This window comes from Agelaius phoeniceus, chromosome 8 (assembly GCF_051311805.1).
Source record: "Agelaius phoeniceus isolate bAgePho1 chromosome 8, bAgePho1.hap1, whole genome shotgun sequence".
Taxonomy (NCBI): Eukaryota; Metazoa; Chordata; class Aves; order Passeriformes; family Icteridae; genus Agelaius; species Agelaius phoeniceus.
Window position 1 is genome coordinate 7,104,037 of NC_135272.1, and position 22,035 is coordinate 7,126,071.

The window sequence follows — 22,035 nt, forward strand, 5'->3', positions numbered from 1 at the left end:
GTTTGGGAGGTTTAGAGGGCTGAGGGGATCCCTGGGTAGTTTTGGGGGATCCCCATGTAGTTTTGGGGGTCCCTGGATGGCTTTGGGGGTGGGGTCTCTGTCTCTGGACAGTTTTGAGGATCTCTGTGGGGTTCAGGGTTTCCCTGTTTTTATGTCTTCATTTTAAGGCAAAAGCCCTTTAATTCCCTGTTTGCCATCATCTCTCCTGGCTCCAGCTGGTTTTCTTCAGCTTTTTCAGTCATTTGGGCCAGAATTTCCCGTTCGCTGCAATTCCCCGCTGGGACTTGGATCATTAATTTTGGATAAAAAACATCTGGACTTGGCTTGTCCTTTCCCCAATGTCATGGGGTCAGAAGGTACCATGGGGACAGCAATTCTGGGACTTCAGGGAATTTGGGATGATTGCTGTGGGTGCCACACCTGTTATGACATTCCTGTGGGTCCCACACCTGTCACAACATCCCTGTCAGTCACATCCATCAAGATGTCCTGTGAGTTCCACTCCCATCATTTCCTATTCTTGACAGGATCCAGCTGCCAGTTCCCAAATTCTCTGGAACTGTGAGTCATGCCCCTTGCTTGCCTCCCCCTGCCCCCATCCTGAAATTCTGCTGAATCTGCCCAAATCTGTATGGTTTGGCTGTGGCTTGAGTATTTTTTATTTGGGTATAAAAAGAGTGACTTTGGGACAAACACTCTGTGGCTGAAGGGGCCCGGGAACTGAACTGCCAAGGGGCTGGTGAGTGGGAAAGAGTGGGGAGGCTTAATTTCCTGTTTATTCCTGGTTTTCTGTGTTGTTTGGTGATGGGCAGAAATTGAGGATTTTTCTGCCCAAATTTCAGATTATTTTACCCTTTCCCTTCCCCAGTTATATAACTTTGGCCCCCTTTTCCCCACAAGTTTCATAATTTTAACCTTTTTTTTTTCAAAATGTTGGGTTTTAAACACTTCCCAAATTTCAGGGGTTTGCCCTTTTTGTGCACTTTTCTCCCAAATTTCAGGTTTTTTTGTCCTCATCATGCCCAAAATTTGGTGGATTTTTTTCTTCACCTTTTTGAGGCCAAGTTGAGCATTTGGGAGGGTTTGTGTGGGACAGGGTGAGTGAAGGGTTTTCCTGGATGTTGAGCCCCATTTGGATCCAAAACTGGGGATTGCTGGGCAAAAAAATACCCATTTTGACTGAAACTGGGGGGATTTGGGGAAAAATTCATCCTTTCCATGAAGTTTTAATGTGGATTTGGTGGAAATGGGGTATTGAGGTGGCATCAAGGGCAGGGGTTGGTGGGAGGGCTGTGTCAGCATTTTAACCCCATTTTGACGTGAATTTAGGTGATTTTAGTTAGAATTAATTTGTTTTTAAAGTGAACATGATATAGATGGAGACTCTGATGTGGCCTCAAGGGGATGTTTAATCCCTGTTTAATGCCATTTTGACCAACATGGGGGGGTGATTGGGGGAAAAATATATTTTGACCCAAAATGGGATAATTTGGGAAGAAAATCCATTTTGATCCAAATGTGGAGAATTTTGGACAAAAATTTTGTAGTTTCAAATGTTTGGAGTAGATTTTGAGGCAGTGGGGGCCAAAATAAGCCCCAAGAGGTTTCCATGTGCTGAAAAAAGGCATTTTTGGGTAATTTGGAGGTTATTTGAGGCTTCTGGAGACATCCCAGGGCTCAAATGGATTTTTCCCATAAAATAACAGTTTCACTGATTTTCAGTGTTTTTCATAAGGATGGCACAAGATGGGATATGGTGGCTCCTCCTTCCATTCTGTGGTAAGTAAAACTGCTGTTTTCCACACAAAATCCCCAAATTTCCTGGATTTTGTACATATTTCCAGGCTTTTTAGCACAGAAAATGAAATCCTGAGTCCCAGGGCTTGTTTTTGCCTGAAAATTCCTCTCTTCCCTCATTTTGCATTTTCTCCAACAACCTCTCAGCTGAAGATTTATTATTTTTAATCAAAAACCCCCATTTTGAAATATTTTTTTAATCCAAAAGCCTTTAGAATCTTCTTTTTTCATGAATGCCTCTATAATTTCATGGGAAAAATCCCCTTTTTCCTCACTTTCTACAGGAAAAAAAAGAGTGCGCTTTGTCCTGGTTATTTTGGTTTACTTTTTGGTTTTGGGGTTTTTTTTTTTTGGGTTTTTTGGTTTTTTGTGTGTGTGTGTGGTTTTTTGGTTTTTTGTTGTTTTTTTTTTTTAGCTAAAATTCTGATGATTAGTTTTAGTGTTTTTCCAGGACAAAACCCCAAGATTTATATGCTGGAACTGTATTTTCTTCCAGGGAAAAACCATATACTTTTAAAAGATGTTTTTAAATGAAAAAAAGTCCTTTTATTTGCTCTTTTTAAATAAAAGAAGTTGGTTCTTAAGGAAAAAAACCCCTTTTATTCCTTATTTTCCTGGCTTTTTTCTAATTGTCATGAAAACCTTTTATCAACCCAATTTTTAGGTAGTGTTCTAAAGAAAAAAAATACTTTTTATTCTCTTAATGTTTTCTTGTTTATTTTTTTTGTTTAATTTTATTTTAAAAATTAATTTAATGAGGAAGAAAAGCCCTCTTGAACTCTCTTTTAGGTTTCAGGTACTTTAAAGAAAAAAACCTTTCACTCTGTTCTAATTATTAAAATTCCAATTGCTCATTTCCCTCTTAATGTTTCTTCATAATCCCCCTTTTTTAAAAACACAACTCTTATTCATGTATTATTTCAGAAAGCCCCCTTTAATCCTCTTTTTTGTTCAAAGTTAAACCTCATTATTCCCTATTTTTCCCCCAAAACACTAAAATTCCATTTTTTTTCCAAAAAATCACCCGAATTATTTTTTTAATCTACCATCCCCAATTCCCTATTTTTTAAATTTTAAAAAAATCCTTTGATGGGCTTTTATATATACAGAGTTTTATTCAATTTTCATCTCATTTTCCTGGGTTTTTTTCCCTGCCAATCTCAAGATTTTTTTTTCCTCCCTTTTAATTAGGAGAAGATACCCACTTTTTTAAACCTGCTTTGGGGCAAAAAATGGCTATTTTGTTGTTTTGTAACATTAAAAAAACCCCTGAAAATATTTTTGATCCTTTTAAAGTATCTTTTGTTTAGTCTTCTTTTATATATTTATATATATATAATGTATATTTTTATATATGCATTTTATCTTATACAAAATACATAAAATTTTAATTTGCTAATAATAATACTAAATAGTGTAATTGAATAGCATCATGTTGATCAATAGGACAGTAATTGCTTATTATTATTTATCTATATTTTTATGTGTTGTGGATATATTAATAATATACACACACTACAACATTTCTATATGAATATATAATATAATCTCTACTGTAATTATAAAAAATACAACGTATGATCTATAATGCTGTAATTATCTTATTATCATTATTCTTGATTTGCATTTTTTAGTAAAAACTTCTATGAAAATTCAGTATAAACTTATTTAAAAGTTTATATGGATGTACAAAAGATGTGAACTATGAGAACGTAATATGTCTTCTATTAATATAATATATTACTGCATTTATTAATAAAGCAGACTATATATTGCTATTATATATAACTATATCTAGTTATTAAGATGTAATTATAAACTATTGAGTAGATATAAATTACTACAAATATAATTATATAATACAATTCTTATTTTACAATATAATATGATGTAGAGTTGCATAATATATGAATGACATTGTTATTGTATTACATTGTATTATAACAGTATGTAATTAATGCATATAATATTTATTAACATAATTATATATTATTATATTCTGCATTACAATGTAATGTCTACTATTATAATTGTTATATTAATTACATATAATGATAGATTATATTGCAATATAGTATAATATAATGGTATATTATTTTTATTCTGGTCTCTAATATATTCTCTACCTTTGTAATTTTGCACCTTACTGCTTATTTTTGCTTGATTTTTACAATTTTTTCCCAAACCGTTTCTATGAAAACAAGAAATAAAATTATTTAAAATCATTATCTGTATAATTTTATAGAGAAAATATAAATCATCTACTGTTTTATATAATTATAAAAATAACATGTAAATTTATTTTCTACTATTATTAATACTGAAATAAATTCAATAGCCACAATGTTTATTATTATATTACTTTAATTATTTTAATGTTTATGGAGTTGGATTAAATATTTGCTGATATTTCTATCACAATTAAGTGCAAAGTAATAGAAAAAATACTACTATATATTTAAATATGAGTATTGTATATCACAGTTTTATAATTAATAGATCTGTATAATAATAACATGGAAAATTGTATAATGAAGTTATATAATGGATAATAAGTATAATAATACAGTAACAGACCAAAACGTAATTGACATATTTTCACTGATATATGAGTCCTATATTATTAATATTTTATCAGTGTGCTAATAAGTAGTAATATACTTAAGTATATTGCATAATACTAGTAATATATCATGAACACAAGATATAATAATATAAATATCTAGTAATATTGTTGTATTAAGGAATAGTATTTTATGTAATTAATATTAGTTAATAAAACAACATTATTTCATATTTTTAACACATTGATGTATTTTAATAATTTGTTAATAGAATACAAATGTTGTTTATTAACATAACAAGCTGTAAATAGAATTTATATTATTATTATTAGATATAAAAATGAACTCTATAAATTGGATACTGCAGTCATATCTTTAATGTAATTTCAGTACAATTCCTACTGTAAAATGGGAAAATTGATATATAAACACATACAGTAATGATATAAAAATATAAAAGCCCCCTTTATCTAACCCCTTGGTTAACATAAAAATTAACCAAGTCCCCCTTTTCCCCCTCTTTTCCCAGCACTCTCCAGTGCCAGCTACCGGGGCCGGGAGTTCCTGGCCGTGTTCCCACAGAACGATGACGAGTCCCCCAGTGCATACCTGCAGCTGCTGCTCACCTCCTATGGCCCTGCTGATACCCAGGTGTCAGTGATGCTCCATGGTGGCTCTGTCACCAAGAACATCACCCTGAGGCCAGATGTCACTGTGCCCTTGCCTCTCCCTGCTAACCTGGAACTCACTGGAAGCCACACTTCCCATAAAACCTTGGTGGTCCAGGCCAGCGCTGACATCTCCGTAGTGTCTGTCAGCACCAAGAGCAACACTGTGGGTGCCACTGCCCTCCTACCTATGGAGAGCCTGGGCACCAGGTACTATGTAGTGACACCTGTTGGGAACTACACTTATGGCCTGACTGAGTTCGTGGTGGCCACTGGCGCCACCACCACCGCTATCAGCATCACCACCACTGCCACTTTCCACTATGCTGGGGCCACTTATGTCCCTGGTGCCGTGCTCCGCCTATTCCTGCAGCCCTACCACAGCCTGCAGCTCCAGAGCAGCCAGGACTTCACTGGCACAGTTGTGGTGGCCGACACCCCGGTGGCCGTCCTCAGTGGCCACACGTGTGTCAAGGTGTCTGCTGGCTTTGACTTTGTGGTGGAGCAGCTCCTCCCAATGACAGCATGGGGTAGGAGCTACATGGTGCCACCCAACCCACTGCAGACAGATGTTGACTTCGTTTATGTGGTGACAGATGAAGACAACACCATCACCTACAACACCGGGAGTGGGAATGCCACCGTGGCCATGGCGGCAGGGGAGGTGCAGACATTTGTGCTGAACCATAACTCCCACCTGTATATCAGTGCGATGGTGGCAGTGCAGGTGGTGTTTTTCTTCAGCGGGTCGTCCTGGCAAGATCCCTTCCTCCTTGTTGTCCCACCTGTCACTGCCCATTGCACTGCATTCCGCTTTAGCAGTGTGCCCAGCCAGTATAATCATGCCATCCTCATTGCACCCACCACTGCCACTGCCACCACCACCCTCAACCATCAGCCAGACACCACCATGGCATGGCAGGCCATTCCTGGCACAGATTTCTCCTGGGCCAGCATCACTGTGAGAGCAAAAATGCAGAGCGCTGAGAACTCGCAGGTGCCCATCGGGCTCCTGGTATTTGGGTTCCAGAGTCACACTGGATATGGCTTCCCGGGGCTCTGTGCTGCCAGTGAGTACAGTCAGTCCACTGTTTTGTCACCCCAATGGTTGGGTGTTGTGCAATTGACCATTCACGGGTTTTCCCCTTTTTTTCAGTCCCCACACCACTCTCCTGTGAGGATTTTCTATGTGAGGAGAGGTGTGAGATGGTGGATGGACAACCAGAGTGCATCCAGGAGACTTTCTCCACCTGTTGGCTTGCTGGCGGGTCACACTACCGCAGTTTTGATGGAAAAACCTTTGATTTCATGGGAACATGTGCCTACACCTTGACCACCATCTGCGATCCCGATCCCACCCTTCCTGTCTTCTCTGTTGAGGTCACAAAGAAGGAAAAGGAGAACTCCAAAGTTTCCTCCATCAGCTCCATCACCATCCATGTTGACAACATCACCATCACTGCTGTCCAGTCAGAGAATGGGATGGTGAGGGTAAGCCATCATAATTTCCCAATTTTTAAAAATTTTGCTGAAATTACATATTTATCAATGATCTTGAGGGTCTCTTCCTAAATAATTCCTGGATTTGCTGGTGTGCAGGTAACCCTTGCATGAAAACACTTCTAGTCTTCTTGAACTCTATGCCAAATTTTGATGGATTTTGGTTGTTTTGATGGTTTTTGTTGTCCTCCAGGTGAACAACCACCGCTCGCACCTTCCCATCTCCCTCTCCCATGGGAAGCTCCGCATCCACCAGAAGGGCAAATCCATGTTGATCCAATCAAATTTCAAGCTGAAAGTCCTCTACAACTGGGATGATCATGTAGTGATCAAACTTCCGGCTGCTTTTTCTGGAAAAGTCTGTGGAATGTGTGGGAACAACAATGGGAATCCCCTAGATGACACTCTCTCTCCTGATGGAAAACAAGTGTGGGATTTTGTGGAATTTGGGCGGAGCTGGAAGGTGACCAGTGAGAGCAGCCACTGCCAGGACACTTGCGACGGTGACTGTGGGCGGTGCAGATGGGACCAGGTGGTGACATACAAGGCAGAGACCTGGTGTGGGAAGTTGTCCCAACATTCTGGGCCATTCCGGTTATGTCATGACACTATCAGTCCTAGTATCTACGTGAAGAACTGTATCTATGACCTGTGTGCCAATGAGGGGCATCGTGATGCGCTGTGCCATGCCTTTGAGACCTATGCTGATGACTGCCAGGAGGAAGGGATCAATGTTTCCAATTGGAGGACAACAGTGGGATGTCGTGAGTAGAGGATGGTTGGGTGAAAATACTCCTTGGGGTGGGCAGAGCCTAATTAATGTGGGATTAACGATCCATAGGATCATGGGCTGGGAAAGGTTATGGCAGCAGATCCAAGCAGGAAAGCCATGGAAGGCCAGGGAGATTCCAGAAAGTCCATGTAGAAAGTCCACAAAGTCTGTGGAGTCTCTAGAAAATCTGAGCAAGAAGTCCTCAGAGACTCCAGAATGTCCAGGTGAAAGGTCTAGGAAGTCCATGGAGACTCCAGGATATCTGCGTAGATAGTCAAAGAAGTCTGTTCCTCCGTGTGCTGCCCCACCCTGACTGCTGTCTCCCTCCCTGTCCAGCTCTCACTTGCCCACCCAACAGCACCTACAGCACCTGTGGCCTCGCCTGCCTCCCTACCTGCAACATCCCTGCTGTGTCATCCAGCTGTGCCACTGTCACCACCTGTGTGGACACCTGCGTGTGCCACGAGGGCCTTGTCCTTGATGCCAATACCTGCATCCCCCCTTCTGAATGTGGCTGTGTCTTTCGGGGTCTCTTCTATGGTCTTGGCGAGGAATTTTGGGGTGACCTCACTTGCACCCAACGCTGTGTGTGTGACACGGAGAAGCGGCAGGCAGTGTGCTGGGATTCTGGTTGTGGCACTGAGGAGGAATGCCGGGTGGAGGAGGGGATCCAGGATTGTTATCCCAAAAGTTTTGGGGTCTGCACTGCTGTTGGAGCCACCCACTATGAGACCTTTGATGGCAAGAGGTTCATCTTCCAGGGGACATGTGTCTACCTGTTGGTAGGGTTGTGTGAGGACACCCAAAATTTGGTGGGATTCCAGGTGTTGGTGCAGAATGGCCACCGAAGTGACAACCTCATGTTGTCCATCACCATGGTGACAGTCAAAGTCTACAACAAAACCATCAGCATCAGCAGGGAACATCCTGGAAAAATCATGGTGAGTTTAGGAAATGATCCCTTCTTTTTTCACCACATTCTCCACCTTGTCCCAAACCTCATCCCATTAATATCTGAAATGTAATTAAATCAACATAATTTGGCTGTTCCAGATCAAGTGGTTGATCAACCTCCTCTTGGGACTTGGTCTTTCTCATTCTCTTAAATCCAAAATTTAATTCAATTCAAAATTTAATTAAATTGATGCTTTTTGATTGCTCTGGCTGTTGAAAATAGTTTACTATCAGTTTGCAAAGTTGATAAATTTTTATGGTTTTCTCCCCAGATTGATGAGCAGTTGATCAATCTCCCATATCACTACAGTGAAAGAAAGATTGTTGTCTATCGTCACGGGCAGGATGCGGTGGTAGTGACCAATTTTGGCCTTGTTGTCACCTATGACTGGTACAGCCACATCACCACCATGGTGCCCAGTGGCTTCACCAATGCCCTCTGTGGGCTCTGTGGGAACTACAATGGTGCTGCAAGTGATGACATGATGATGAGGAACAACCATGTGACATCAGACCCAGATGCCTTTGGGAGCAGCTGGAAGGTCACGGATGTCCCAGGATGTCGTGAGAGGTCAACAGTGGAATGTTCCAGCACTCTTGCACCTTCCCGGCTGCAGCAGGAAGTCTCTGGGATGGGGTGTGAAATTATTTTGGAAGTGGATGGACCTTTCAGAGCATGTCATAGTCATGTTGATGGCCACCAGTACTTCCAGAGCTGCATCCATGACTCCTGCCTGTTCCCTGATCAGGAAGAAGGGATGTGTCCAATCATTGCCTTCTATGCCACCGCATGCCAGGCTGCTGGTGTGTCCATCGGGAGGTGGAGGACAGATAATTTCTGCCGTAAGTTGGGACAATGGGAGGGTTTTTCCTTCAGCAGTATCCAAAGGATCCTCAGGTCTGCTCCAAATCCATGTATGAACAACCTAGAGGTACATGGGAATCCAGTGGGAATTCCACCCAAAGTTTTGGTTGATCCCATAATCCACCCAAATTAAACCTTTCCTAAGGAAGAAGTTGTCTCATCTGGAATAATTTACCCCCTCAAAATCTCCAATTTCCTGGTGTTGGCTAAAAGGTGGATAATTTAGAGGGAGAACCATCAAAAAATGTACCAAAAATAGTGGAATTGGGTTAAAGGGATTTAGCCTGGAGATCAGTTGAGGACCCAATGTGGAGTGATCCCATTCTTTGAGTGAATGTTACATTTTTCTCCATACAAAGGTGAGAAATTGGGTGGTTTAGTGGAAGAATTCCTATTGAAATGGGCTGGGATGTTCCTTATGGATGATCATTGGATCATCATCCAATAATCATTGGATCGTCATTTGATGATGCCCCTTGTCACATGTACAGGGATGAAAATTGAGAGTTTGCCATGGGCTAAAACCCCCTGTATTTGGTGAAGTTTGCACCTGAATTCCAGGAATGTTCCAGGATTTGGCTTGGAATTTCCTGATTCCTTATGAATCCCATTGTTTCCCGGCAGATATTCCCTGTCCTTCCAACAGCTCCTATGAGCTCTGCTCACACACCTGCCAGCACACCTGCAGCGCTGACTCTGCCGCATGCCAAGGGCGGTGCCGCGAGGGTTGCACATGTCAGGATGGCTTCATGCTCAGCGGTGACGAGTGTGTCCCCATGTCCCACTGTGGCTGCAGCCACCATGGAGTCTACTACAAAGAGGGGGAGACATTCTACCCCACAGAGCAGGAGATGTGCCAGTGCCTCTCTGGTGGCACTGTGGAGTGCCAGAATACTTCCTGTCCTGATGGTGGCCATGGGAAGGTCATCAGTGATGTCGTCCAGTCTCCCTTGCAGCTGTATAGCACCTGTGTAGCCACAGGTGACCACACCTATGTTACCTTTGATGGGATGGCCTTCAACATCACTGGTACTTGCTCCTACATCCTCACCCAGACCTGCACAAGTGAAAATGTGACATCATTTATGGTCACAATCCAGAAGGAGGCGCGGCAGAAGGGGAAGGTCTCTGGGATCCAAGCGTTGTCTGTGGAAGTCTATGGGGTCACCTTGACCTTGAAACAAGGAAAAAGGGCAGATGTCATGGTATGGTGGCACTTTATGTTCCAAATCTCATGGGATCCCTCCCAAATTTGGTTTCCTTGATGGAAGGGACACTTCAGCCCAATCCATACTCCTCCCAACTTTTCTTTCTAAGCAAAATCTGTAAATGCATTAAAACCTTGGTTGGAAGTTGTTTTCCCTAATTTTTTCGTTCTACCTCAATCAACCCCAAAACTCTGTTTCCTTGGTGAGGGGAGTCCTCACCCCATCTCCAAGACTAATCCATTCTCATCCAAACTTTTTTCTTCCAAGTGGGATCCACAAATCTGTCAGAATATTGTCTGGAAGGTGTTTCCCCCAAATGTTTGGTCCCACCTCCTCACTGGAGGACTCTTCCTTCTCTATCCCAGGTGGATTCCATCTCCCACCACCTCCCCACCATCCTGAGTGAGGGACAGGTGCAGGTCTACCCACATGGGACAGGTGTCCTGCTCCGCACTGACTTCGGCCTCGTTGTCCACTATGACCTCATCCAGCACGTGATGGTAACGGTCCCCCAGACCTACATGGGGCGCTTGTGTGGCCTCTGCGGCAACTACAATGGCCAAGGCAATGATGAGTTCCAGCTTTCCAGTGGCCAGCTGGCTCCAGATGCAACAGCCTTTGGATCTGCATGGAAAACAACAGATACACCTTGCAATGACACCTGTCCCAAGGATGAGTGTCCCACCTGCACAGAGGAGAAAGTGGCAGTCCTCCAAAAACCCAACTATTGTGGCCTACTCACAGCCTCTGAAGGTCCCTTTGGCTCCTGCCATCGCATCATTGACCCCATCCCGTATTCCCAATCCTGCATCCATGACCTCTGTATGATGGGAGGGGACACACATGTCCTGTGCCAGAGTATCCAGAGCTATGTCACTGCATGCCAAGGTGCCGGTGTCACCGTGGGGGCTTGGAGGACATCATCCTTCTGCCGTGAGTTTGGGAGGGCACAGGGGCAAATATCCCCTCTTTGGAGTTGGAAAGATCTCTAGGTGATACTGGAGTTTGGGGGGGGCACAGGTGGGGAATGTTCCTTGTTTGGGTCTGGGTGACAGTGCTGACACACAGGACATGGGATGATGGTGATGGGATGAGCTTTAAGGTCCCTTCCAACCCAACTCAATACATGATTCCATGAAACTTCCAGCCCCCACCTGCCCAGCCAACAGCACCTACTCCCTTTGCACCAACACCTGTGCCAACATCTGCACCGGAAATACCACCACCTGTCCCCAAACCTGCACTGAGGGCTGCCAGTGCCACCAGGGTTCTGTCTTTGACGGACACAGATGCGTTCCCGAGGATTACTGTGGATGCTTTAGGGATGGGGAATACTATAAGGTAGTTTTTCTGGCCTTTTTTCCTGTTTTTAGGCATTTGTGTCTTTTTTCCCTTCATTTTCTCCCTATTTTTATACGTTTGCTTCCTTTTTCCTTATATTCCTTCTTCCTTTTATTTTTATGTCCTTACCTATATTTTTCATGCATTTGTTTTCCTTTCTCTCATATTTCTCTGCATTTACCTCTGTTTTCATGGTGTTTTCCTTCTTTTTCCTGGCTTAATGTATTTATATTTTAAAAATTAAGTTCCCCACATTTTCTCTATTTCTTATGCATTTACACCTTTCTTTCTTGCATTTTCCCCTACTTTTCTTTCTCATTTTCCCAGCACTTTCCCCTTTCCATCCTCCTATTTTTATGCCATATTTCCCGTGTTCCCTTTCTTTTCCCCTATTTCTAGGCAGTTACATCTTTTTTCTTCTCTGTATTTTTCTCTGTGTTTTGTGTTTGCATTTATTTTTCTGCATTTTCCCCATTTTTCCTTTATTTATGCTTTTCCCCAGCATTTCCCCCCTATTTTTATACATTTATGTCTTTTTTTTCCTGCATTTACCCTTTTTCCCCCTTTTTATAGGGAAGGTATGCATGTACATCCCTTTGCCTAGCAATTTGTTCACTATTTTTCCTATTCTTCTGCACTTACATCATTTTTTCTGCATTTTTTCTTTTTATCTCCTATTTTCATGGATTTCCCTTTCTCTCTTCTCCCCCCTGCAGCCCCATGAGATGCTTTTCCAGGATCACTGCCAGCGCCGTTGCACCTGTGTCCCTGGCCAGGGCCTTACCTGCCATGACCACGCTTGCACTGAGGATGAATTCTGTGAAATCCAGGAAGGGGTCTTGGGATGCATCAAAAAAAGTGAGGAAAAATTGAGGGAAGAAGGGAGTTTTAGATGCAAAGTGGATCCGGGAGAGATTGAGGGGTTGATTGGGGAAAAATGGGTAGGGGAGGTGGAGGGAACAGAATTCTGCCTCTAAGGGTCAGGGATGGGACAATTCTTCCCATGGTTTCTCCCAAGGTTTCTCGCTTGTTTTTCTTCCCCATCCCATGATGTTTCCCATGGTTCCTCCCATGTTTTCTCCCATCCCATGGTTTCTTCCATGATCTTTCCCATGCTTTTTCTCATTGTTTTTCCCATGGTTTTCCATGCTATGATTTCTCCCATGGTCCATTCCATGGTTGTTCCCATAGTTTCTTCCATCCCGTGATTTTTCCTATTCCATGGTCTTTCCCATCTTGCAGTTTTCTCTCTTATATGACTTCCCCCCACTTTCTTCTCCATCCTTTTGCCCAACCCATGGCTTCCCCCAGTGTTTATCTCCTATTTCACCCAGCCCATGGCTCATCCTGCTCTCCCTCCCCTCCCAGACCCCTGCAAGTCCCTGCACTGCCGCCCCAAGGAGCGTTGCCGGCCCCGCGGTGCCCAATCCCGTTGTGTCCCAGCCCTGGTCGCCACATGCTGGGCATGGGGTGACCCACACTTCCGAACCTTCGACGGCCTTGACTTTGACTTCCAAGGAACCTGCACCTACACCATGGCTGAATCCCATGGGAATGACCCTGGGCTGGTGCCCTTCAGGGTCCAGGCCAAGAATGACATCCGTGGTGGGATCCAATCTGTGTCCTATGTCTCCCTGGTCAAAGTTGACGTCTATGGACAACGCATCTCCTTCCACCGGAATGAAAATGGAAGAGTCCGGGTGAGTTGGGTGGAAATGTGAGAATTTGGGCTTTTTCCCAACTTTTTGCTTCATCCAGCTCTTCCCTACATCCTTCATCCAGCAGTGCCAATGTTATTTTGGGATAAATCAATCAGATTGGGAGGCTGATTGTTGAAATATTGACATATTTTGGGAATAAAATGTTGGGAAATGTCAGGAATAAAAAGTTGAGAAATTATGGGAACAAAATACGGGGAATAGAATATTTGGATATGTCAGGAACAGAATGTTGTGATAAGATTGGAATAAGATGTTGGGATTTGTTGGGAAAAAATATTGGGATATGTCAGCAAAAAAACAGGAATAAGATGTTGGGACAAACTGGGATAAAATGTTGGTGTGTCTAGGGAATAAAATATTAGGATATTTCAGGAATAAAGTATTGGGATGCAACAGAAATAAAATACTGTGGAGTGTTTGGATATTCTGGGAATAAAATATTGGGTCATAGTGGGAATGGAATATTGGGACTTATCAGTAATAAAATATCCCTGGAATAAAATGTTGGGATATGTAAAATATAAAATGTAAAATGTGGGGATATGATGAGATTTAGTGTTGGAATATGTTGGGAATAAAGAATTGAGATATGTGAGGAATAAAATATTAGGATACATTTGGAATAAAATATTGGTGTATGTTGAGAATAAAATATTGAGATAACTGAGAATGTTGGGCCATTGGCAGGTGAATGGGGAGGTGACGCTGCTCCCTGTGCTCCTGGCAGACGGGAAGGTGCGGGTCCATCCCAGTGGGCTCCGTGTTGCTCTGGAGACAGACTTTGGTCTCCAGGTCTCCTATGACTGGAACTGGCACCTCCAGATCAACCTCTCCAGCAGCTACTACCGCCACGTCCGTGGTCTCTGCGGGAATTTCAATCTCAAGCCCCTTGATGACATCCCTGAGGCTGGTGACAACATCACTGCAATTGTCACATGGGCCAAAAACTGGAAAAGTGCTGACTTTGAGGTTGATGACCCAATTTGTTGGGATTATTGTGATGGAGTATGCCCAGTGTGTGATGAGAAAAAGAAGGAGCTTTATGGCGGGAACCACTATTGTGGGATCATCAAAAAATCCTTCCAGGGGCCCTTCAGAGCATGTCACGACATAGTGAAGCCTCATGACTTCTATCGCAACTGCCTATCTGACCTGTGTCTGAGCAATGGGGCAAGGTCAATCCTCTGCCAGGTGCTGGAGACCTACGCGGCGACGTGTCAGAAGCATGGGGCCATGGTCCATGACTGGAGGACGCCATCAGGATGCCGTAAGGGCTGGGGTTTTCTTTGAGAAGGGAAAGAGCCAGAGTGGGGGAGGAGGGGAATGGAGTGGGATGCATCCTGGGTTGAAACCCTCAAATCTCTCAGGTGATCCTTGGAAATTTTCCTGGTGCTCCAGCTGCTTCTTGTGTCCCAGAACCCACCGCATCTTTCCAAGAATCCATCCTACATTTTCAAGATCTTTCCCACATGTTCCAGGCCTTTATCATTGTGTTCCAGACCCCATCTTGTACATTCCAGACCCCATCCCACAATGCCCAGACCCTTGCCACATGGCTCAGACCTCATCCCACTTGTCCCAGTCTTTTCCCACATTTTCCAGACCTTCCTCCTTGCAATCCAGGCCCTTCTTGTTTCCCAGATCCTTCCCCATGTTCAAGACCTTTTCCCAATCCCCACCTACTCTGTTGAATGCTGTCCACTCCCCTAATCCCTCCCTCATCCCAGTTTCCTCCCCCTGCAGCCTTACCTTGCCCTGAAAACAGTCACTATGAGCCCTGTGGCAATGCCTGTCCAGCCACCTGCTCCGACTGGGACAGTCCAGCCACCTGTGACCAGCCCTGCGTGGAGACCTGTGCCTGTAACACTGGCCACGTGCTCAGTGGTGGACAGTGCGTGCCGGTGTCACGCTGTGGCTGCACCCGTGATGGCCGCTACTACCATCCTGGCGAGGAGTTTTGGGGCGATGACACCTGTCACTCCAGGTGCAGGTGTGACATGGAGCTGGGAATGGTGGTGTGTGAGGACTCCGGGTGTAAGCCGGGTGAGGTGTGTGCAGTGGTGAAGGGTGTGCGGCGGTGCGTGGCCAACAGACGCTCCATCTGCGTGGCCACTGGTGACCCCCACTATACCACCTTCGACGGGCGCCGCTATGACTTCATGGGTACCTGTGTCTACCTGTTAGCTGGGCTCTGCTCCACTGACCCCACCCTCATCCCCTTTGCTGTCACTGTGGAGAACAATCACCGTGGCAGCCACCTGGTCTCCTTCACCAAGGTGGTCACCATGGAGGTGTACAACATGACCCTCAGCCTCAGCCAGGAACATCCCCAGAAGGTCAAGGTAGGGATGAAGGAGATGATGGGGGTGGTTCAGAGTCATTGCATGGCATCTGGTGAGGGCTCAAGGTCATGGTATGGTCTTCAGGTGCGCTTCAAGGTCATCACATGACACTTGGGTGGAGTTTCAAGGTCCTTGTAAGGTGTTTAGGTGGATTTCAAAGTCATTTCAAGGCATCTAGTTGGGTTTCAGGATTCTTGTATGGTGTTTAGATGGGTTTCAAAGTCATTGGGGTGGCGTCTGGGTGGGCTTCACCTTGGTGGGCTTCAAAGCCATTGCATGGTGTCTTGATGGGCTACAAAGCTGTTGTGTGACAGCTGTGGGTTTCAGGGCCATTCCATGGCATTGGGTTAGGTTTCAAGGTCATTGTATGGTCTTCAGGAGAGTTTCAAGGTCATCATGTGGTATCTAGGTGGTCTTTAAGGTCATTCTATGACACCTGGGTGGGTTTCAACTTCTTTGGGTGACCTCATGCCACCTGCAACTCTCTTGCCAGGTTAATGGTGTCCTGTTGGACCTTCCCTTCACCCACAACCATCAGCTCCAGGTGTCTCTCCGTGGTGTCCATGGCTTCATCACCACTGAGATGGGTGTCACTGTGACCTTTGACTGGTACAGCTACGCCCGTGTCATCATCCCCAACACCTATGCTGGCGCCGTCTGTGGCCTCTGCGGCAATGCCAATGGTGACCCCCATGACGACTTTGTCACCCGTGATGGCCACCATGCTGACAATGAGACCCACTTAGGGGACAGTTGGAAGGTCAGCGATGTCCCTGGGTGCTCAGCGGGGTGCAGCGAGGGCTGCCAGGTGTGCAGTGATGCCCAGAAACGTGCCTACCGTGGGGATAAGCACTGTGGGCTGCTGGGGAAGAAACGGGGGCCCTTTGCCGCCTGCCATGACATCATCGACCCCGGCCCTTACTTGGATGACTGTCTCTTTGACGCCTGCCTGTATGAGGGACATCAGGACACTGTGTGCCCGGCCATTGCCACCTATGTTGCTGCGTGCCAGAGCCAGGGCGCTGCCGTGCGGCCGTGGAGAACGGCTGCCTTCTGCAGTATGAGGGGACCTGGGGGGCTTGGGAGAGTGCAGGGGGGATTTTGGAGGGCAGAGAGGGACACAGGGTTTGGGCAAGGAGTTTTGGGCTGTCCATGGAGGTATTTGGGGTGTCTGGCAGGGGGAAGGGGAGTGGGAACTGTCTGTGAGGGCTTTGGGGTTTCCATGGCAGGTTTGAAGTGTTCCCAGGGGTTTTTGGGTCTCCATGTGGAGCTTTAGGGTGTTAGTGGGGGTTTGGGGGTCTACACAGGGAGTTTTGGGGTGTCCATGGGGGATTTGAGGTCTGCACAAGGGGAGGCCTGGATGAGGGATTCTAGGGTTCAGACAAGGGAGTTTTGGGAAATCCATGGGAATTTGAGGTGTCCGTTAGGGTTTTGAGGCTTTGCAGGGAGTTTTTGCGGGGGTTTTGGTGTGCCCAACCCTTCTCCCTTCCTGACAGGCCTTGTGTGCCCCCCAAACCAACACTATGAGCTCTGCGGCCCTCGCTGCCCTCCCACCTGCCAAGGTGAAGTTGGACCTCAGGACTGCTCTGATGCCTCCACATGCTTTGAAGGTTGTTTCTGTGATCCTGGATTTTTCCGGAGTGGGGATAACTGTGTGCCCCTCCCCCAGTGTGGCTGTGTTTTGGAGGGCCGCTACTACCCCCGGGGAGAGCAGTTTTACCCTGCGCCCCCCTGCACTGAACACTGCATCTGCTCCGAAAATGGGAGGCTGGATTGTCACCCCACTCCAGGCTGCTCCAGTGACGAGGAATGCACAGTGCAGGACGGGGTACTGGGGTGCCACCCCCGCACCTGCAGACAGTGCCAGGTTTTGGGGGCCGGGGCTTACAGCACCTTCGATGGGCACCTGGGGAATTTTGGGGGGTCCTGCACCCTCCTACTGCTGGAGTTGGAGAGGGGTGAGCCTGAAGAAGAGCTGGAGCCTATCACGGTGGCCGTGGAGCAGGAGGACACAGAGGTGCAGCGGGTGACAGTGGTGGCGCACGGGGTGACTGTGGTGATGGACAGGGGACAGCAGTGGGAGGTGATGGTGAGTCGAGGCCCTGGGGGCTTGGGGTTGCAAGCCCTGGTTCTGGGGGCAAAAAGATACTTGGGGGGCAAAAAAGGGAATGGAAATGGGGTTTTGGGAGGTGCAGCAGTGAGGAAAGGCCTTGTTTAAGGTGAAAGCTCTGACTTCGGGGTGCACACCCTGTTTTTCAGGAGCAAGCCATGTTTTGGGGGCAATGCTTTTGGGGGTGAAAGCCTGGTTTCGCAGGTACAAACCCTGTTTGGGGTACACACACCACTTTTGGGCTGTACAGATCCTTTCTGGTGTGCTAGCCGTGTGATTGAGGTGGAAACCATGATTTTGGGGTTGAAAACTCTCTTTTTGGAGTGTAATCACCATCCCTTTTTGGGATGTAAACCATGGGTTTGAGGTGCACAGAAGGAAGTCCAGACCCTAGTTTCGAGGGTGCAAACCCTGCTTTTGGGGATGCAAAACCTAATTTGGGGGATTAACCCACCCTTGATCGTCCGACTTCCCTTTCGAGATCCTCACCCCTGTCTCCCCCAGGTGGATGGCGAGCGCCACTTGCTGCCGCTGTGGCTGCGTGGGGGCGCAGTGGGGGTGGCGCAGGTGGGGTCCCACCGGCTGCTCCAGGTCCAGGGGGGTCCCAAAATCCTCTACGATGGCAACGCGTATATGGTGCTGACGCTGCCCCCCGCATCCCACCGCCCCCGGGGTCTCTGCGGCAACTTCAACGGGGACCCACACGACGACGACCCTGACAGGGCGGCTCTGGGCATCTCCCCCCCAAACTGCACCCGCCTGGCGCCCGCCCCCAGCTGCTCCCAGGCCCAGGCGGGGCGCTGCGCAGTGCTCGAGGACCCCGAGGGACCCTTTGCGGGGTGTCACGGGGCGGTGCCGCCCCGCACATACCTGGTGACCTGTGAGCGCCAGGTGTGCGGGGGGGATGGAGACCCCTGCCCCGGCTTTCAGGGCTATGCAGCCGCTTGCCAAGCAGCTGGAGGTGCACTCCAGGAGTGGCGGGAGGCCACGGGTTGCTGTGAGTACATGGAAGGCTTGGGAGTTTTGGAGGGGGTCGGGAATTTGAGGTGACAAGATGATTGGAGTTGGGAATTTGGGGTAGTGAAGTTTGGGGAGGATGGGAATTCACGGGTCAGGATTTTTGAGGGGACAGGAATTCTGCAGGGAGTGGAAATTTTGGTGGGGGTGGGAATTTGGAGGTCTGGGGGATTGGAATGGAGCAGGGTCTCATTCCTGCATGGAAAAAGGGGTACATGTCTGCATTACTAAGCCCCCATCTGGGGAATGCTCAAATCACACCCCCAAAGGGGACCCCCCCCCCCCCGAAAAACGGGAGGAAGCCTGTGTCCCCTGGTGGAACCCTGTACAACCAGTGGGGCCCCCCCTCGTCTCCAAATGGGAGCCCCATGGGAGCATCCACCCCAAAGATGGGATGGCATTGATCCCAGAAGACACCTATTGACCCCAGATGACCCCCCAGTAGCTCTACTGCCCCTCATTGACTCCCTTTGTTTCTTCCCTCCTTTTCCCAGCCCTCACCTGCCCTCCCAAGAGCCACTACCAGTTGTGTGCCCGCACCTGTGAGCACACCTGTGCAGGTGTGTCAGCCCCGCCCCCCTGCAGTGAGCGCTGCTTTGAGGGGTGTCAGTGCGCTGAGGGGCTGCTGTTCGACGGGGCCCGCTGCGTCCTCCCGGGCACCTGTGGCTGCCTCCACCAGGGACGCTACTTCCAGGTGAGTGTGGCCCTAGTGCCTCCCAGTACAGCCCAGTTCCAGCCCTAGCTCCTTCCAAGCTCCCCATGATGATCCTGGGTCCCTTCAGTGTGCTCCCACAGTGTCCCCAGTACCTCCCAGTACACCCCAGCATCCCCCATGTCACCATTTCTCCTTGTGTGTCCCACTTTCCCCAGACACATCCCCCAGTAGACCCTTTAGCCCAGGGTCTCTCCTCACAGTGAGAGCTCAGGGTCTCTCCTCCCTTCCAGTCTCCCCTGGTATTCCCTATATTGTCCACAGTCCCTCCCAGGGCAATCGAGTCCTCCCCCAGTTTCCTCCCCAGTGCTCCCAATCCCTCCCAATTTGTCTCTGTTCCCTCCACAGTTCCTCTGAATGCATCCCAGTTTCTTAGTGGGGTAACTTAGTGTCCTTCCCAGTGTCTCCCAGCATGTCCCAGTGTCTCCCTGTGTCTGCACCAGTGTTCCCAGTGTCCCCCAGCAGGTCCCAGTACCCCCAAAGTGCCCCCCATAGGGGACATGGGGATGTGTGGGGACATAGTCACATGCTGGGGTCATGCTGGTGGTTCCCATGGGCACCCATTGGGAATATGGAGACACACAGGGGATATGGGAGCCATGGGCCCCCTTCCTTCCTCCCATGAGACCTCACAGCATCATCATCCCCATGTTTTGGCTGTTTTAGGCCACTTTTCCCCACTTTTCACATTTTATCCATGGAAAATAGATCGCTGAGGCCATCCTGACCTCTGACTGCTCCCAATCCTGTACCTGCCGGGGGCCTGGGGGCCTCCAGTGCCGCCCCTTCACTTGCCCCTTTGGCCACACCTGCGGCCTCCGTGATGGCACACGCACCTGCATTGCACGCCCAGGGCACTGTGCTCTGTCCCCTGCCACTCGCTTCGTCACCTTTGATGGTGTCACTGGCCCCACCCTGGTCACTGGCATCTATGTGGTGGCCAGCGTGTGTGACCCCCGGGACCCCGTGTGGTTCCGGCTGCTGGGGGACGTCAGGGACGTTGGGGACCAGCCAGCAGTAGTGGCACTTCACCTCTTCACCCCCCACGGCCTCATCACTGTGCAGAGGAACAGGAAGGTCTGGGTAAGTTTTCACCACCCTGGCTGGTACCCAAAAATGCTGTCACCACTGCATGTTGTCACTCTAAACATCATTCTAACCTTCATTTTAATTTTAAAAAAAATTGATATTTTTCCCCAATTTCAGACCTGGTAAGAGTCCACATGGGTTGACCCATTCTGCCAGCACCACAGGATGTTCTTACCTTAATTTTTCCCAAATTGCTCTATTATGCTCCCAGTTTCCTGCCAGTGAAGCACCTGTGTGGGTCATGGTCACTAAGAGACATCCATAAATTGACACACCCCATAATTTTGACCAAAATTGCTCTTTATTCTCCCAATTTCATGTCAGAGAATCACCTACATGGGTTGTCCCTCATCTTACCCCCACCATGCCTTGATGCATCCCATCATTTTCCCACAAACTCCCTCTTTTCCACACAGATTCTTCCAACTACCCTTCACCCCTGCATCGCCCCAAATCCCCTTTTTTCCATTATTTTGGTGTTTTCCAGCTCAATGGGATCCCCACTCCCCTGCCCGCGGAGTTCCCAGGACCATTGACCATCACGGAGACACGCACAACACTCCGGATCAGTCGAACCCCGGGATTTCTGGTGGAACTGGGCGCCGTGGGGGTGACAGTGGAGGTGCCCAGGGAGGCACGGGCGAGGCTCTGTGGCCTCTGCGGTGACTACGACGGTGCAGCTGGCAATGACCTGCGAGGGCCCGATGGGACGGTGACAAGTGACACGCAGGCACTGGCCGAGGCCTGGCGGGCACCCGACTTCACCTGTCACCATTGAGTCAGAGATGACACGTAGTCGGATTAGAAAGCAAAGTGGCAAAAACTCTTGTTTATTTCATCCTCGCTTCTTTTATAGCTTAGTTTGCGACAGGTGGTCATTTAATCAATACATTTCACCTGATTGGCTAATTAAAAAGACACCCATTTGTAAACAATCTTATTAGAAAAACCACCTACAGGCTGTTTTAATATTTGGCTGTCATTGTTTATCCCCAGCTCCCTAAACCTTCCCAGGCTGATTCTGGGAAAACTTATCTAGCTTTCTCTATCTCTGATCAGGCTATCACATCCACAATCACCCAGGTGGGTGATACCAGGGGCACACTGGGAGAGGGGGGATTGGGGCATCTTGGGGGTGGCACTAGAGGGAACAGTGCCAAAAAAGGGGAGAAAATTAGCCTAAAAAAGAGGGGAAGAATCCCCCAAAGAAGGGAAAGAAGGCCCAAAAGATGGAAAAGAGACTGAAAAGAGGAAAAGGAGTTCCCCAAATGGGAGAAAAGACCCCTGAAAAGATGGGAAAGGAGACCAAAAAGAGGGTGAAGAGCCTAAACTGGGGAAAGGACCCCAAAATTTAGGATAAGAGACCAAAAATAGG

General features: G+C 47.3%; 1 protein-coding gene across 1 annotated transcript; it reads left to right on the forward strand.

Annotated features, from left to right (window-relative positions):
* Window positions 1-713: 713 nt before the first annotated feature.
* LOC143694618 (IgGFc-binding protein-like) lies at window positions 714-21,750 on the forward strand. The gene is made up of 20 exons (XM_077181876.1): window positions 714-739; window positions 1,723-1,779; window positions 4,891-6,099; window positions 6,186-6,520; window positions 6,723-7,293; window positions 7,638-8,242; window positions 8,528-9,098; window positions 9,745-10,325; window positions 10,694-11,261; window positions 11,476-11,669; window positions 12,386-12,527; window positions 13,038-13,369; window positions 14,078-14,657; window positions 15,134-15,732; window positions 16,226-16,790; window positions 17,229-17,821; window positions 18,347-18,839; window positions 19,354-19,553; window positions 20,280-20,654; window positions 21,148-21,750. Exons 2-20 carry the CDS (start codon window positions 1,737-1,739, stop codon window positions 21,436-21,438), a joined length of 8,847 nt encoding a protein of 2,948 aa, XP_077037991.1. The 5' UTR covers window positions 714-739; window positions 1,723-1,736; the 3' UTR covers window positions 21,439-21,750.
* Window positions 21,751-22,035: the final 285 nt, after the last annotated feature.